Source organism: Sander vitreus, chromosome 2 (genome assembly GCF_031162955.1).
Source record: "Sander vitreus isolate 19-12246 chromosome 2, sanVit1, whole genome shotgun sequence".
NCBI lineage: Eukaryota > Metazoa > Chordata > Actinopteri > Perciformes > Percidae > Sander > Sander vitreus.
This window is the reverse complement of record NC_135856.1, coordinates 10,052,695-10,070,661: the sequence shown is the minus strand read 5'-3', so window position 1 is coordinate 10,070,661 and position 17,967 is coordinate 10,052,695. Positions and strand designations below refer to the sequence as shown.

Here is a 17,967-nt window from a genome sequence, read left to right as displayed (position 1 = left end):
AGCTAGCTGGACTATCTGTGGAATCTGAGTTTTCTGTTGCACAACTTTTGAATGTACAAGTTCCTTCCTGAGGCTATTTTGCAGCGGCGAGCTTAGCACCGCCCAAGACAATTGTGATTGGTTTAAAGAAATGCCAATAAACCAGAGCATGCTTTTCTCCCATCCCGGAGTGCTGTGTGGACTAGCCAGACCCTCCTCCACAGCACTGTGGAGAAAGGTCTGGCAATGCGAGACTAGTCCTTATTTGACCACACTCAGGAGTTATTGCTGTCAGTTCTTGAGGCACAGGTTCAGAATTAGCTGTAAGTTTATTTTAGGACTTCATACTGTAGGTAGAGCCTAGGTCCTACTTTTCTTTCTACTAAGCATTTCTTGATTCATAAGTCAAAGTTTAAGATTATTGTCAGGAGTTTTTCTTATTCATTTAATAACTGCATTTTGTTATTTATGAAGCTACCTACACAACCTCTCAGCAAGTGGTAGACAGATTCCTCTCAGTATGAATGACATCATAATTTTAAGACGCCTTGTAGTTTTTCTTAATAATCATGTGCAGTCAAGAGACAAACAGACTGATCTACAAATGTGTATACTTTGATGAAGGATTTTTTTTCTTTGGTCATTTATAAGAAGTATGAAATGTAAAAGTGCTTTGGCTCTTTACGTGTATTCATTTACAAGGAGTCCTATTTGCTACAAAAATTATTTTATGTGCTCTATTCAGTTACAAATCCAAGGAGACCACCTGTTTGAGTAGCATCTTTTTAATCATGTCAAGTGACAGAGGAATGATTGAACATGTGGTTTGTTGAAGCACTAAGGTGTAATAAACTCAATTACAGTTGTGAAGGAGCCAAATAATTCCTGTATTTCTTTATTACATGTCGAATGTGCTGTGAAAAAGCCCTATTGGAGGAGATTTAATGACTTTAAAATTGTCATTACTCTGCCTAAAATTGAAGGAAGTGGCACTGTCTGAAATGGGGAAACAAATATGTAAAAAATGTGATGTTGGGGTGGAGGATAAGGAAACTAAACGCAAAAGGGAGTTTTACCGAGTGAAGTGGTAGCATTTATAGTAGCTCGTAGAATTGGAAGTGACAGCACTCCCCAACAGTTATCTGCAAAGGAGCAAGAACAAATGACCAGGCACACCCAACCAGGGAGGGCGTCACAGGGGGCAAATCTCTGAATTCATACTAGCTCCCACCACGCAGCTGTAACTTACATCCTGGGAGGTAGGGGAAGAACAAGTTCATTTTCCTATTGGATTCCAGTTGGGATCCAGCCAGTGGGGTGTAAAATGGAAATAATCTTTCCAAAGTTAGAGAAGCCCTACAAACATTTCATTAGGATGTTTGAGTTAGTTAAAAGGTGCCCGAGGCAATTGCATCAGGGCAGGGGAACCCAGAATTCCTGGCTACGCCAATGTTGGGATCAGTGCGTCTTTCCGAAAAATAGTGCTGCTCTCTGGCTTGTAATCATGATATAGCCTACGCATTGTAAATTTCACATTTGCAGGTAGGGTAGTCTATTTGGTCATTATCAGAATCCTCTCTTGGAAATGAAAACGTAGGTTCTAATTCCTCCTCACACATGCATTCACAGAGAGAACAGACAGTGAGTGGTAGGCCTACAGTAGCCTGGAGAATCATAACATCCTCTCGCCGACTTTCACCACACGGGGGCCCTGTGCCTCTCCTTCTCGATGCTCCTCCTCGCCTCCGCCACCGTAAAGCTCAGCCTCGCTCCCTCCTCCTCCTCCTCCTCGTCCTCGTCCTCCCTCTACTTCCACTGCTTCCTCCCGTCGCGCTGCGCAGAGCAGACGGTCCTCCAGCTCCGTGCAGCCCGGTGCGAAGATGGTTGGCGGCTTGTGTGCACGCAGGTTGGCCCGCCGGTCGCGGTCCGCCTTGATAGCAGCCCTCACGGTGCTGCTCGTGCAGACGCTAATTGTGTGGAACTTCAGCAGCCTCGACTCCGGCGAAGACAGGGAAAACGGAGGCTCCAATGTGCGGGAGAAGAGGGACCGGTTCGCAGGCAACAAAGCCGCTGGCAGCGACTATTTCCAGCACGGGGTCCCGCGGCAGCGGCAGCATCTTCCTCTGCCTGGGAAGGGGACATCTCGCCACATACAGCAGCCGGTAAGACAGATGCGCTACCGACGTATTCATATCATATCCCAGTTAAAAAATAGACTGTCTTGCCGGGGATGAAGCGCGGAGGGGTTGGCAGGCAGTTCAAAACATCTTCAGTTTGCGTTTTAGGGAGAAAAGCACGGCCGGGCCTCAAAATGAGTGAATGTTTGATTGTTGTCACTTGAACGGAGGCTGCCTCGTAGGGAAATGATAGCATGTCTGAAGCAAGACAGATGCAAGCGAGCCCTTTTCACTCCGAGCATCCTCAGCTGAATGCTTGCTGAGGACAGGAGCCACATTGCGCCGTTGAAATGAACGCACTCCAGCCCAGATTAAAATGCCAAAGCTGAGTATGAAATCTGAACTCAGCATGTTAGTTCACTCCAGGGCAGAATGATAGCACAACAGGGCAAATTCTTCCATAAGATAGTAGCTGAGGAGTCACAGGGTTGTAGCCCATACCTGTCACGGTCTATTTGGTATTTATAGTCAAATACAGTAGCTGCATGGCTCAGCAGCACTGTCTGAGCGAGGCCAAATTGAAACATAACCTAATTTTCAGAGTTGTTTTTGATGAGTGTACAAAGATTAGTCACCTGTCTGTGAAAACACAACCCGTTGTATTGGTAGTGGCAGCCTGAGACACACAGGTCAAGATAGATGTGATTGTGGAGCCACAGCAAACATACAGACCCACATAACGAATAAATTGAGTTAAAGTGGAAGCCTGTGGAACTGTCTCCATTTAGAAGTAGAGGAGCTGATACCATGCATTGCTCATTGAACATTTCAGAATTTGCTCCCAAAAATCCAAATGTGTATTTGTAGACTCCACTGACTGCTTCCACCTGTCCCTGGAGGCTACACACAGAGCGGGTCATATAATTTGTACAGTGCTTCTGTGCAGCATGTGATTCATTTTCACAACCTGATCTCTGCAATTAAATTCTCCAAAATTAAGCTTCTTGTTTGCATGGTCTCTCAAGCAATAGGCTGCCCTAAAGAAATTGGACGCAGTTGTTTCCTGGCAAGCATGCAGCGCTTTCCCTTCGCAAAGCTGCCAGCCATTCAAGTATAGCCTACTCCTTAGCCACCATGCAACCAGTAGATAACCGGCTTTGATGTAGTGTGATACACTGTGGCCTCTGCGCTCAGTCAGTCACTCGGAGCTGTGCACTGTATCATCTGTCTCCTTTGCAGACTTTACAGTGACTCACTCGCTTCATTTGGTAGGACTGTTTGTCCCACCTGCCGGCATCTCCACAGCACAAAGTCACGCTAAAGGACGGGATATATTTGAGTCTATTTCCCAACAGTTAAAGAATCCTCTGAAGAAATATCAATGTAATATCCCTGTAATAGTCCTGCAGGGACTCATTAGTGATATAACACTTTAGGGTATTGTTATTATTTGCTGTACAGAATAACTGCAATATTCCTGCTCCGTACATGAATTAGTAATGCAGTGACTTAACAGGAGCTGGGGGTCAGTTGTGTCAGAACCTATTCACACTGCGTCAACACCGGTTGGTTCACATGTGTTTCACTGTTAAAACACACAGTGGATCAGCACCCATGACCTTTTCAAAGAAAAGCTTTCATCCCTCCATTGCCTTGAGGCATTTCACACAGCCTGTATACCAGTCAGTACACCAGCCAGTCAGCTCGCATGCTGCCTGCCTGTCAGGTTGTCAACCAGCTCTCTGCAGTTCTGTGGCCCCCAGACTCTTAACATTCAACTGGTCGCCCTGGGCCCCGTACATTCCCTCAACTGGTTAATCACTGCATTTTAATTCTTTCTTCCTATGTGTGTGTGTGTGTGTGTGTGTGTGTGTGTGTGTGTGTGTGTGTGTGTGTGTGTGTGTGTGTGTGTGTGTGTGTGTGTGTGTGTGTGTGTGTGTGTGTGTGTGTGTATCTGTCTGTGTGTCTGTATGTCTTGGCAAGACACAGATGTCCAGCCTAAGGGTGACGCATAGGCGCCAACTGATGCTATATGAGGCACTACGCCTGAGAGAAGGGATAGCAGCACTTTGATCCAGAATAGAATGAGCCAGAAGCTACAGTATGACAATAGCAGAATTTCTGTGTAATAACTTGTGTTGGATGGAAATATTATGCATAGCTTTGGATGTGTTATTGTGATCCCAGCAGGCAGGGGCTACAGTTGTCATTAGTGGTCTCCTGTTGTGTCTCTTGAGGGAAATGCTGCCAGAGAGCGAAGATGTTTTCTTCTCTAGTCCAACAGACACCACAGCTTATTGTTCACATCGCCACTGCCTCATGTATCTGGAAATAATCACATCAATGACATTATGTTAGCTGCGAGTGTTAAGTCTTGGCTGTGGCTAACTGTTGCAAATTCCCCATCAAAAATTCTTATACTTATTAATTAGTCTGTCTTGTTTTGCCTGGCATCAGTTTATTACAGGAGATAGCATCACAATTATTATTAATAGGTGCTTATTAAGGCGGTCCGAGTGATGGTGTGAAAAACGGTTAATGTGCCAGAATTAAACCAACCTACTTTCAGCAGAATGAGTAAAGGTTTGAAAAAGCGTCTGACTCCAAAATCCACATCTGGTTGTCAGCAGTTTCTTTCCATCTGCCGGCGGTAGTCGTATACTGTCATGATCCCCATGTGCCCCCCGGCGGGTGTCCAGCTCACACATGTTGTAAAGAGTTTCCCTGTTAGTCATGGTATTACATGTAACATTACCTCTGATGTACACTTTTTCCAATGCACTGAGTTTTCCTAATGGTTTCCTACGGCAAAGATTACAATCCATCTGAGAATGCACATTCTGAGTTTTTTTCTACATGTTTCCACAGTATGGTGATAATACATACATGACATGCTTACATTATATTTTATTTTAAAGATGTTCCCCACAAGTATTTTCTTACAGTGGCTCACTTGCTGCAGATGCAAAAAAGTGTGCCAGGTACTTGAGGTAGTTTGAGACTGACAGAACATGTTGTACACTGTGTCGAAGAGAGAAACACTAAATTTAGAGAAGCATAAAATGGAAGAAATCAGCTTTGTGGGGTTTCCCATATGTGACTGTAAATAGCCAGATATTAATGTTCTCCTGTAACTTCAGATAACACTTATTCTTATATGGTGGTGGCAACTTATACTAACTACAATATAAGTCTTTGAGGCTGTTTTTCATGATTTAATGAGAATAAATGAGCTCTTAGATGTTTGTCAAAGACCGTCAGAATTAACATTAAAGGGAACTTTGGAAACGCTTTGGTCATGCTGGGATTGTCGTTGGAATTTTAATCTTGTACAGTACAATTAACAATGCACTGTACATATGTTTTGCATTTGGGAGCTTTGCTAAAATCCATTGTTGCTACCATTCTGTTCTCCAACCACCACCACAACCACAATGTGATTCATCCCACTGTGTCCATGATCACAGTGCTGCTGACTCACACAAACACCCAAAATGATGTCCATACGTGGATGCAGGGAAGCAGCTCCACACAAACGCACACCCACATACACATTTATAGTTACACAGTTCAGTTTCCTTTTCCCCAGTTTGAACGTGGGAATAAATCAAGTATTCGGTTTGTAATGAACTGTTCAAATTCCAAATTCACAGCATGTGTGATAAAATGTACTAGTTTTTTGAAAATGTATCCACATGGGCTTCCATGCTCAAAATGTACAGTATATAAGCAGGTTGTGCCTTGTACTTAAGGCTAGGTATGGGTACACAATATCTTTAAGGTGTCCCCAAAATAACCCAGTACCAAGTAGGCCTGCAACTAATCCTGCAACGATTCATTTGTCGATTATTTTCTCGATAAGTTGTTGGGTCTATAAAATGTCAGAAAATTGTAAAAAAAAAAAATGTCAGTGTTTTCCAAAGCCCAAGATGATGTACTGTCAAAGAGGAGTGATAAACTAGAAAATGTATACAATTAAGAAGCTGAAATCAGATCATTTTTACTTAAAAAAAAAAAAGAGAAAAGAAATGACTCAAACGATTAATCGCTTATCAAAATAGTTGGCTATCAATTTAATAGTTGACAACTAATCGATTAATCTTTAGCTCTAGTACCAAGTTATATAGAAACTTCTTCAGTCAAATGATACCTGTATTCAATCCTTTTTGTACCCAGATCAAAAAAGAAATGACTATATGGTTTTGCTTGCAGCCAATTACCACAAGCCTTCTTCGATTTAATGTGACCTGTGATTGTGATGTGTTGTGGTGAAGTCCAGCGCGGTGTATTTGACGGAGTTGAGTTTTTTTAAAAGAATACCCAGCCCTACTTGTACTCCATTTTTTGAAGTCCAGCCTTCTCATTTTTTTCATTCCCTCAAAGTCTTTTCATTCACCTTGTAACAAAACGTTTCTCATCTTTCTCACGTTTCCGATCCTTACATTGTGTTCCAGGCAGTGCAGTTTTTTCCAGTGCCATTTTATGTGCGAGTCACTGTCTGTGCTGTTTTTTGTATCATAGCAAAGTCACTTTAGCATTGGTAATTGGCAGTTAAATTGGCACTCCCCGAAAGTAAATCGTCTCTGGGTGTTAGCCATTCTGTTTTAAACAGACCTTTGAAAATACGTAATTACAGTCAGGAGACACCCAGAAGATGCACTGTGTGATTTGAAATTTCAAACGTCCCAATCATTACATCAATAAAGTGTTACTCTGTAAAACCTGCAATGAGGGAAAAGTAAAGTACAGCCTGCCCATCAGGCTGTCCATCTGTCGTGATTTCGCAAACAGAGAGCTTCTTTTTCAAGTGCCGTTAGTCTCGAAGAGAGGTGGGAATGTATTCAGATCTGAGAGAGGAAGTATACACCTCAGACTTGAAAGAGACACAAGGAAAACCCAGACACACTTTGATGTTGAAGTGTAATTTGTATACATGACACAATCCTTCAAACACCTGCAAAGGAAAAACATTTTATTATCATAATGCAGTATACCATTAGAACCCTCTCATGTTATTTTACTGAGCTGATCCTCCTCATATGCAAAATATCAGTTAAATCCTTAAAAAGACCATGTATTGTTTGTAGACCGAGGTTCAGGTAGCCATAGCAGCTCAAACATCACAACACAGACACTTCTAGCACAGGTGCTGAAAGTACTGCAGGCCTCTTCAGTGTGGTATCCATGTAATCTGTTGACAGCACAGGCAGCAGCCTCTCTCTCTCTGTCTCTCTCACTGTCCTCCACTGTCTCTCTGAGTGTAAAAAGGGTCGGGATGTTAGAAATACTACAAATACAGCAGAAAACACGCTGGCATGACTCACAGGCATGCCAAGTATGTTGACTCTTGCTGAGCAGATGAGAGGAGAGCAAGTTCCATTACAGTATTGTATTTAATAGGGCAAATGGATAACTGCATTGTCAAGTTAATAGCAAACAGTGTTTTGATGGTGTATCACCAGCACACAATGTACAGTATTCTACATAAAAAATGGCTCCTAGTATTCAGTATTTTATCAAAAGTTCCATACAAGAGCTTTTCATGTGCGATTAGAGAATGAGAAGGCAAGCGCTCTGACCAAGCAGTCAGTGTCAACTTTCAGTAGTTTTGCGACAGAGGCAATAGATTTTTTTTTTTTCTTCTTCAATTTATGTCATCTGAATGACATATTTTGCGTTTGAATACACAGGACTGCATTGGTTTTGCACTGTTGGTCAGACAAACAAAACAATCACTTTGGGAAATCCTGACACACATTTTGTCACTATTTTCTGATGTCTTATTGACTAAAAGATTGATCAGTTAATGCAGTGTTGTAGCTCCATTCGCAATGGTCCTGCCATGTTTGAACTGAGTCGGCATGGAGTTTTTCTGTTCCAGAAACATAGAGATGGGTGACAATGAAGCGAAAAATCAACAGTGTTGTAAGGTGTTGATTCTCCATGTCTCTGACACCGTACTGATATTTAAACATACCAACCTATACATACTGTATTCCCTCATTTGGTGTTTTGATAACGGTGGTGAAAAGAGTCATCTCTCACGTCATGTCCAAAATCTCCCAAATCCCATTACTTTAACAGATATATGAACATGGAAATGCTACAGATGTCATGTCTGAAAGGGGCAGGAAAGGATAAGAAAATAAACTCAGGATCTTTTTTGACAGTACATTTACAGAGTAATATGCATGTCTGAGAAGGCTTAGAGTAACACAGCCGCAATTTACTATCCTTTCTCCCTTATTTGGATTGTGTATATGCCTGCATGTCTGTGTGTGCTTTGTGCTCAGCTTGATGCCTTTGTGTTCCACATCGGGAAAACTGCAAAATCAAAGATTATCTGTCAGGTCTATTCAAACAAATCATAGAAATACTACAAATACCCTTTACACACACACACACACACACACACACACACACACACACACACACACACACACACACACACACACACAACATCATCACCACCACTCCTGTCCAGCCGTCTCTCCTGCCTCTGTGAGACAGCCTGCCTCTTGCCTCTGCCCCCCCCCCATCTTGCCCTCATCCTCCCATCATCCCTTGCCGCCGTTACAGATGGTTTCATTCCCCAACACATTAATAACGCATCATCCAGATGAATGAAGCTATATAATACCTAGCGTTGCCAATAATCCCATAGGTAAGAGGCTTAGCAGACAGCCCTGAGAGAGAGAGGAAGATGAGGCTGATGGGGAGCTGAATTAGTTTTATCTGAAGTCGTATCCATGTTGATATTTAGTGCAGGGATAAAAGGCTGTACACACACACAGACACACACACACACACACACACACACACACACACACACACACACACACACACACGTTTGGACTAGACTATCACCATATGGAAGGGTTATTAGGCCAATGGCTCAACTCCCTTGCTGTTTACTAATTACAGGGTTATCCCTTTAAATAGATCTGTATTTTATAAATTGAGATCAATAAGAACTGCTGTACTTGAATTATAGAATTTTGAATCATCATCATCATCACATTGAACCGTTCATTTAAAAAAAAACATTTAAAAAAAGTAACTCAATGGACACTATTGTAAATTAATTGCCGTGGTTTGAACTTTAATCAGATTATTGTTGACTTAAACTTGGATCTTTCTACGTACATATTTAAAGAATCAGTCTCTGAATATGGGAGAACACACTAGTTTCCATTAGCCACTGGGCTTTCAGATGGAATGTGATATTGGGTCCTTAGGTACAATTTTCAATACAACAAAATGAAATAGCTTGTGAAAACTAAGAGTCTTATTATTATTACTCTTATTTTTTAGACCATGCACACAGCATGAGTCTCAGAGCCTAATCTGAACTGAGAAAAAGGCTGAATTTGAAGCCCCTGAAAACTTATTTTTTCAATCAGCTTCTTATTATGAGCAACAGTTTTATAAATAAATGCAAAGTAATCTGACAAAGTTAGAACAGATGTGGTTATTTCACATTAGAGATTTCTGTATTACATTACATGTCATTCAGCTGATGCTTTTATCCAAAGCGACTTACAATTGTTATATATGTCAGAGGTTGCACACCTCTGGAGCAACTAGAGGTTAAGTGTCTTGTTCAGGGGACACATTGGTTGGTGTATCGCAGTGGAAATCGAACCCAGGTCTCCCACACCAAAGGCAGGTGCACAAATACATGACACCACTTTTCCCAACTAAGCCACGTCCACTTCAAACCAGTTTCAAGACAAAAGGACAGACACAGTGCGGGGTGGTGATGGCGCAGTGGCTATGACACCAATCAGAGTTTAGCAGTTTTACATCAAAGTGTGATGACATTTGTTGGATTGTTTGCAAGCACTGTCAATTCACACCCACACTGTCCTGTGGAAGTAGATAAACTGAGTTTTTGACTTAATCAACTTAATTACTTTTGACATAATAATTTCTTTATAGATTTTAAATAGTCATGAATATTTAATGTTATCGAGAAATACTCAAAGGAGAACAGCTCCATGTGGACAGTTCACTCCTACTGTTAAAACGGTTGTATAATGTCTTCTTCTGTAGGTCTGCAGCAGCTTTGCCAAGCCTGAGAAAATAGCCCTGATGGTGTCATCGTGGTGTCGTTAGGGTTATCTCAGTTTGGGCTTGCAGACTGGAAATTAATAAAGTCTGTGGAGTTTGAAATAAGTGACTGTTTACCAACAAGGGAGGGTCTCACGAAAGACTCCAGTTGCGTAACAGGAAATGTAGGCTCCAGCATTTTTGGATCTTGACCCATACTAGGGACTAAAAATCAGGATCTCGACCTCTGCTTCACAGAGTTGAATTTCTTTCTTTAATCTGTCTCATAAATCCCCATGGAACAGCAATGATAAAATGCTGGAGTATCTCTTTAAGATATGAAGTTTATTAGGGGCTTTAAGATCATAAGTAAAGGTACATTTGCTTACATTTCAAACTGTTAAAGGAGAATTCGTTTCGAGAAAAAACGAAAACAATCGGTGCTGCCTACACCGTGTTATCCTCCAGCTAGCGTTAGCACCCAACAGGCTTAAACAGGGCAAGTTTTAAATGTGTTTTAAGCCTCTAAACATGCTCAAAATGTGATTACAAGTTCCTATCCATGTGCAGTGATTCCTTCCGAGGCAACACAGCAAATCTGACTGCAGTAGATGTGACAGAAAGGCATAAAAATTGTGTTAATCCAGCCAGTGCACATACCTCTGTTTATTTCCTGTTTTCCGGTCAGGTCCACACTAGTCGATTGTCGAACTCATACAATCCAGTATTCCAGTCAGATTTGCTGTGTTCCCTCAGAAGGAATCACTGCACACGGGTAGGCACTTGTAATGACATTTCGAGCATGTTTAGAGGCTAAAAACACGTTTAAAACTTGCCTTGTTTAAGCCTGTTGGCTGCTAACGCTAGCAGGGGGATAACACGGTGTAGACAGCACCGATTATTTTTATTAATTTCTAATTATGCCTTACAAGCTCTGAATTTGAGGTAACATACAGTATTTTTTTTTACCAATTCCTCATTAGCATAAAACATGACAATTACTGTAGCTAAAATATAACCTCGGCTAACACTAATCATTATTTATAGCCAGCAGAAGGGCACCAGTTGTTAAAAATGTAGTGTTTTATTGATTGTGTTTTGATACACAAATCCTGTGGAGACTTGTATTTTAGGGAGGATCATGTTTTTTCTATAATTGAACACAAGTGAATTTTCTTCTTATGGTGTAAAGCTGCTAAGCTGGGAGGTGGGACATGATGAGAAGCTGCATTCCCATCAGGTCAAATTGACTGTAGTGGCATATATCCTTTTTGTTGCAGATTTTCAGCCTTTATCACAGAGTGTACTGTATCTATAGCATCTATATTGTAGCCCTGAGAGCATTCACAGTGAGTATACTTCTGTAGGGGATCATTAGACACTAGAGGATGTGTTTGTCTCTCAACCGTAATGCTCACATCACAGTGAAAAACACTTGACAGCCATGTCGATGCGGAAGCATACGGGAGATTGCCCACTTCTCCGAAATTGCTGCAGTGCCGCAACATTGACATGCAACACGCTGATCCACATGTAACACCCAAATGCACATGAACATGTAATCACACCCACACAGACTAATGACACTGAGCATGCCTTGCTATCTCCTCCTCAACACACCATGCACTAATCCTCATGTATTGTGTTATTCTAATAAGACAGGGGAGTTTGTGACAAAAACAGAAAAGAGTACGTGGCAGTATGGTGAGCACACAGGGTGATGACACGTCGGCTGGGTAGGGGCGATCCGGCCTGTCGGAGAAAGCTTTTGTCCTTCCAGTCCCGTGGAGCAAGAGGAGAGGATCTGACAGCAGCGCTTTTCTTCTTCCTCCTCCTCCTTTTTTCTTCTTCTCACTACCGGAGCTGAATGCCAACAGCCCAGAAGACTTGTCTCTATCTGTGATTAAGAAGAGAAGAGAAAGTGAGAGGAGAAAGAGAGATGGAGACAGGGAGAGAAAGAGAGACAGATATGCAAGACAGAAGAAAGTTGAAGGAAGAAATGTTGGGGGGGGGAAAGACAAGATAAACGTCTCATCCCTTTTACAAATCCGACGTTGACTCAAATCCCGGCATAATCCTCAGGGGAACCCGGTTTGGTTTGAAGGCTTGTTAGTGTAGCTTGGGCCCGGCTGGCAAAGACTGTGTAGTTGGAGATCGTCTCTTGGAAACTTCCAAATGGCCAAATGGCCTCCAAGCGTGCAAGGATCAGGTCTGTAATTTTCCCCTCAGTTGGTGAAGTTTAGGATTTAGAGGTAAGCTGATGCCAAGACACTGATCAAGCTGGTTTTTTCAAGCATCTCTAAATCGGAGCTCTGATTCAGGATTACTCTGAAGAGGATGGTTGAGGCAATCTGCCCAATAATCCCAGTTCTGCACTGCCATTTAAAACTGGTTGTGTTTCCACAGGTTTAAATATTCACCCCGATGGACACTTGCCTCTGTTGGATATTTCTTTGTATTATCCACATCTGAATAACATTTCAGAGAGTCTAATGCTCTAAAATGAGGGGAACTTGGGCACAGAAGTCCAATGATAATAATCATCATCATAAATGCAGAGAAATGTCTATACAATTATGTGAAGGCTTTTACAATTTTCCATAATGGTCGGGTTTTGAACCTCAACGCTTTTTTTTTTGTTACCGAAATGTGCGAGTAGCACTGAGTATCGAAAACTGTCAAGTAATGTAACTTGGCATCATATGTCTGGTCGTTTTTTTATTAATCTTATTGAATCTGATCAGACAGTTCATGTTCCTGTATGTCTACTTGTGTTTGAACATCATTCAATATTTCAGAACTTTTGGCTTCTTCTTTGTAGAAAAGCATATTGATATTTACCCAATATATATAGAATTGTCAACTCGTTACACTTTGTTTCCATCTTCAGTCTGACATTGCTTACACTTTAACTGATATCCATGGGTTAGGACCAACTGTTCTGCCTTAATCTTAAATTAACACTGATGTGTAGCCATGCCAACATACTGAATGGAACGGAGCAAAGTAAAAACAAACTACTGTACGATGTTGGGCCGTATTGAGACAGCTTGACAAACGCCGTTAGTCCCACCAATAGCGCTCATAGGATCGATTCCTTTTTCAACCGCTGTTTCATGTCATGATGCCAGACGAATCAGTGAACTCGGTGGAGTGGGCAGATTCAAAGGTCTGGACCCAGGTAAATTGGCATCAACACTCCAACTGAATTTTCAAATAAAATGTGGAGTAAGCAGATAAGGAATATATACACTGTCTAAAACAGGGATCTTCAACAGTGGGTCCGGGACCCCTAGGGGGTCCTCAGAGTCAATGAAGGGGGGCCTCCAAATGATTGTTGATTTTTGAAAGTTTTTTTCAAATAATCCAACATATTATTAGCAACTATAAATCCCCACTGAAGATAGGCTTACTGGCCTATTGGTAAGATATAGTCACTAAGGTAGCCATCCAAAGATACAGTCAACCCTAAAGATTTCACTGTGCCACATGTATGTTTTAAAATGAAAACAGGATTTATAAAATCATGGCAACAATTATAAAGGCTATTTAAATAAAAGCTTAAGCTTAAAGCTTAGTATTCTATGCAAAAATTGTATGTATAAAGGCTTTTAGGCCGCCCTATACGTTATTGTAGGCCCAGTTTAATATGCTACTTCATTTTATACAATATATGTAGTAGGGGGTCCCTGCTCCATCTCTCTTTCAGTTAAGGGGTCCTTGGCTTAAAAACGTTGAAGACTCCTGGTCTAAAAAAATATGAAACATTTTTTAATACAACTTTAAACCTGCATTAATTGTTTTGTTTTTTTAACCTTTGAGCAGTTTGACATACTGTAAAGACAACACTGATATATGATCACCTTATAACGATATGGTGAACAAGTTGTTAGCAGAGAGTAGCTTATTCACACATACAGCAGTTACAGAGCGACGTTTTCATTCATTTGGAGTTGTGATTCTGAATATTCTGAGTGAATAATCTGTTTGCCACTACACACCTTTCATCTTACTCAGTCATTTGATCTATTGTTAATGTAAAAATACTGATTAAAAGGCTGGTTAAAGGAAACATTGGTAACATTAGTATCCAGTCTCCTTTAAGAATACCTTAAAGTGTTCATATTATGCTTTTTAGCTTTTGTGTTATATTGTGTTATATCTATTTTTTGTGCATGTTATAGGTTTACAAAGTGAAAAAGCCCAAAGTCCACCCCAAAGGCAATTACCATCTCCAACAGAAAACACTGTTCACAAACTGCTCCAAACAGCTCTATTGTAGTCCGGCCTTTACTTCCGTGACGAACGTCATAATGCTCGCCTAGCTGCTAGCGTGGCACTCCCTCATACTCTGCTTCTGGCTGGGTAGTAGTCCTTACCTAGCGACTCCCAACAAAGATGGAACAGAAGTGAGATGTCTCACTCTGTAGCTAAAACAGAGAGCTCAACACACAGGGTGAAAAGAGGAGCTGCAGCAATGTGCAGTACAACAAAAATATGGTGTTTTTTGAAAATAAAATCATGTAAACCTATTCTGATATATAGGTCTGCACGATTCGGGGAAAAATATGAATCACAATTTTTTAGCTTAAAATTGATATCACGATTCTCTGCCACGATTTGTTTTGGCACCTATAGCACATTGCACATCACCACAAGCCTGTAAACATAGAGGCTTCAATGAATAAAGAAAATAAAGTACTTACTGGCCATTTAAGTACAGTAGGCTACCAAAACTAGTGACAGATAACACATTGAACTAAATATGGCCCTGATACAGGCTCTATCTGAACTTCTTGAACATGTCTTTACATAATTAAAACATGTTCATTTCAATGTCAAATGCTTTTAATAAATTAATTGAAGGAGAGAAAAAAATCCCCAAAAAAAATCTTAAGTCATTTAAAAATTAAATTTATAAAACAGGGGTAAATTGAGATCGCGATTTTAGAACGATTTATCATGCAGGCCTACTGATATAGCCTCTAAATACAATTATGAACCTGAAAATGAGCATAATAGCGCTTTAATTGAAGTAGTAGAAGGGTGGTGTTTGTCCTAGAAGTTAATAGCTACAGAATTACCTCATTTTTTAGCCATTGGTACATATACATGACACAGTTCCTGGTAGATTGAGAGAATAATCGAGGTTTGGGTTTATGGTCAAGGTTGTGTTAAATAATCCCTCGCTGTGAGGTCAGTACAGCAGATGCCTTTGCCTCAGGGCAGCCTCTGTACGGGATGTTTGGAAGGTACACTGGAGACAGCCAGGACGTAGTTAGATGTACACACCTGCAAACAGCCACACCAATGCATACAAGTGCATACACACTCCCACACACACTCTTCAGCGTCATCTCGATGCTAAAGGCGCACACCTACAGAATGCATAAAATAAAAAATTCCTCAATAATACACTCACCCACACATTCTCCCTCTCACAAACACACATGCATGCAGGTACACAAAGGCCTCTATCTCCATGCTCCTTCCCCCTTGGCTTATGCACAACACACACACACACACACACACACACTTTGAGAGTAAATACAATTATAAAACACTCTGTGAACCACATGAATAGTTGCTCTTCAGTATTCATGTTAAACCACCAGCAGCAGCCGGAGAGCTCGTACTCATTACTGAACAGGTGTGTTCTCTCTCAGCAGTGCATTTAGATCCTGTCCGTCCTTCCTGCCTGTCTCCACTCTGCCAAACACCTCGAGGGCAGAGCTGCTCGCGAGTTCTTAACGCAGACACACGCCTTAACGCCGTTTCATTTGTGTCCTTCTCCTTGACTGCTTCCTCACCCTTTTCTTCCCCGCTTGCTCCAACTCCTCAACTCCCCGGGCGTCCTCTCCTGCCTCATCCTCTTCTCCCGTCTCGAGTGGGGACATCTCACCGCACCGCTGAGTCGTTCACTGGTCCTCCAGACGCCGCAGGCCTCCCAAATCAGCTTCAACGAGGAGCCCTGCAGAGGCTGCCGCTGCGGGGAGAAATTGCGCTGTAATTGAGCTCTGTGATAATAAAACATTCTCCTCTCTGATTTCCTACCAGCGGTGAATCATCATCACCATCATCATCGTGCCATCACATCAGCAACGCTCGGCAGACGCTTCAACCCCGCCGCCGCCGGAGTCAACCTGCTTTCTCTCTCTCTCTCTCTCTCTCTCTCTCTCTCTCTCTCTCTCTCGTCAATTGCACTCGTTCCACTTGTTTTACTCCCATTTCCCCTCTCTTTCACCTTTCTCTCGCTCCGTCCTCGCCACTACTTGCTCCTCTCATCTGTCTCCAACCATCCTTCCCGTTTCTTTTCCATTTGATTGGACGGCATGTCTCAGAGGTATACAGAAATTACAATGTACGAAAAGAAAAGAGTGAGTGCGTAGATGGAGGGGGGGGAGGAAGAGAAGATAATTAGGATGGGTGATTATGTGAGCACAATGTCAAATGCTTTTTTTCAATGTACTTAAGGCATTCATGCTTCTATGGCAGGAAGCAGGGAGCTTGATCATTTTCAACGGTTTGAGTTTCTCTTTTTGGAACATTATTGGAATTTCATACACTCAAAACATTGAACCCACAAGCGCTCTCTTTTTCCTAACTCTCGATTCTGTTGTACAATATTCTCTTGTTCATGCATTCTAACACATACATAAAAGGTCCATAGGGCATAAAGGCCTGTGTTTTTCCCTCGATGGCATTTGCAGCCAGGGTGTTAAAGGTGAGGGAATGTGAGTGTGTGTGCGTTTGCATGTTCATGTAAATGTGTGAAAGGATGAGAATTAATAAAATTGTAGCTGAGCAATATTGGAAAGTTGGTAAAACTAAGAGGAAAGTATATAAAAAGGCTTTGTGGTGTAAAGGTGAAAAAAAACTAAGACAGAGGCTTAATCAACTCCAAGACACACAGACCCAGACGTGTGTGTGTGTGTGTGTGTGTATACAAAGAACAATACTGCTCTTTTTTTCTCACTCTTCCCCCCTGAAAGTCTAGCTCTAAGGGGTGACACTTCTCTCTTTGTCCCCAAGTTTCTTAACTGCTGTGAGTGAAATCCCTTTACTCCGGCAAATAGGCCTACAACAATCTTTTTATGTAACTAACTTTATCCACAAGGATAAATGAAAACCTCTTTTTTTTCACTTCACCGAGGGCCAAGTAGGTCTCACTGCACTCTCCTAATGTCTCATACAAGGCTTGACTGCTTATATGGGGCTGAAATGTGAGTACACCAACCACATACCATACATGTACATGCAAAATAGTAGCTTAATAGCGGGTATACGGTAGCCTACTTCCGCTCAATTTTCATTTTCCTTCAGTACTCCGTCTGGGTTTGCGGTATATTCTTGGGTTTTCTCCGGCCAAATATTTGGCGGTCCAATCAGCGAACAAAGGGAGTGGCTGAGAACGATGACGTTGAGGCCGTGACATGCGCCAGTTTGAGTTGTAGTTCCGGCATGGTGGCGGAGAAAGATGCGGTCCATTGTGGCAACGCTGCCGAATATCCAGAAGTTAAAGCCCGAGCAAGAACAATCTTTGCTGAGTTTTTTTTTTTAGTGGCAAAAAGTTTGATTTCCCAGCTTGCTCCATTAGTGGTGAAGGAGTTGGCTAAGGCGAACGCTAGCGATACTAAGCCGATAGTTATTTTTATAAGATCATTTTTTGGGGCTTTTCCCTTTATTAAGTAGAGACAGTGGATAGACATGAAAGGGGGAGAGAGCAGCAGGTCAGATTCGAACTCTGTGCCGCTGCAGGACTCAGCCAACATGGGGGCGCACGCTCTTGCTGGGTGAGCTAAGTGCGCTAAGCCGATAG

The 17,967-nt window shown here is 41.8% G+C and overlaps 1 protein-coding gene across 1 annotated transcript in view; it reads left to right on the top strand.

Moving 5' to 3' along the window:
• Positions 1-1,810: 1,810 nt before the first annotated feature.
• xylt1 (xylosyltransferase I) overlaps positions 1,811-17,967 on the top strand; it is a 78,307-nt gene continuing 62,150 nt past the window's right edge. The window contains exon 1 of the mRNA XM_078276540.1: positions 1,811-2,141. Within this exon, the coding sequence (XP_078132666.1) occupies positions 1,860-2,141 (282 nt within the window). The 5' untranslated portion in view covers positions 1,811-1,859. The remainder of the gene's footprint in view (positions 2,142-17,967) is intronic.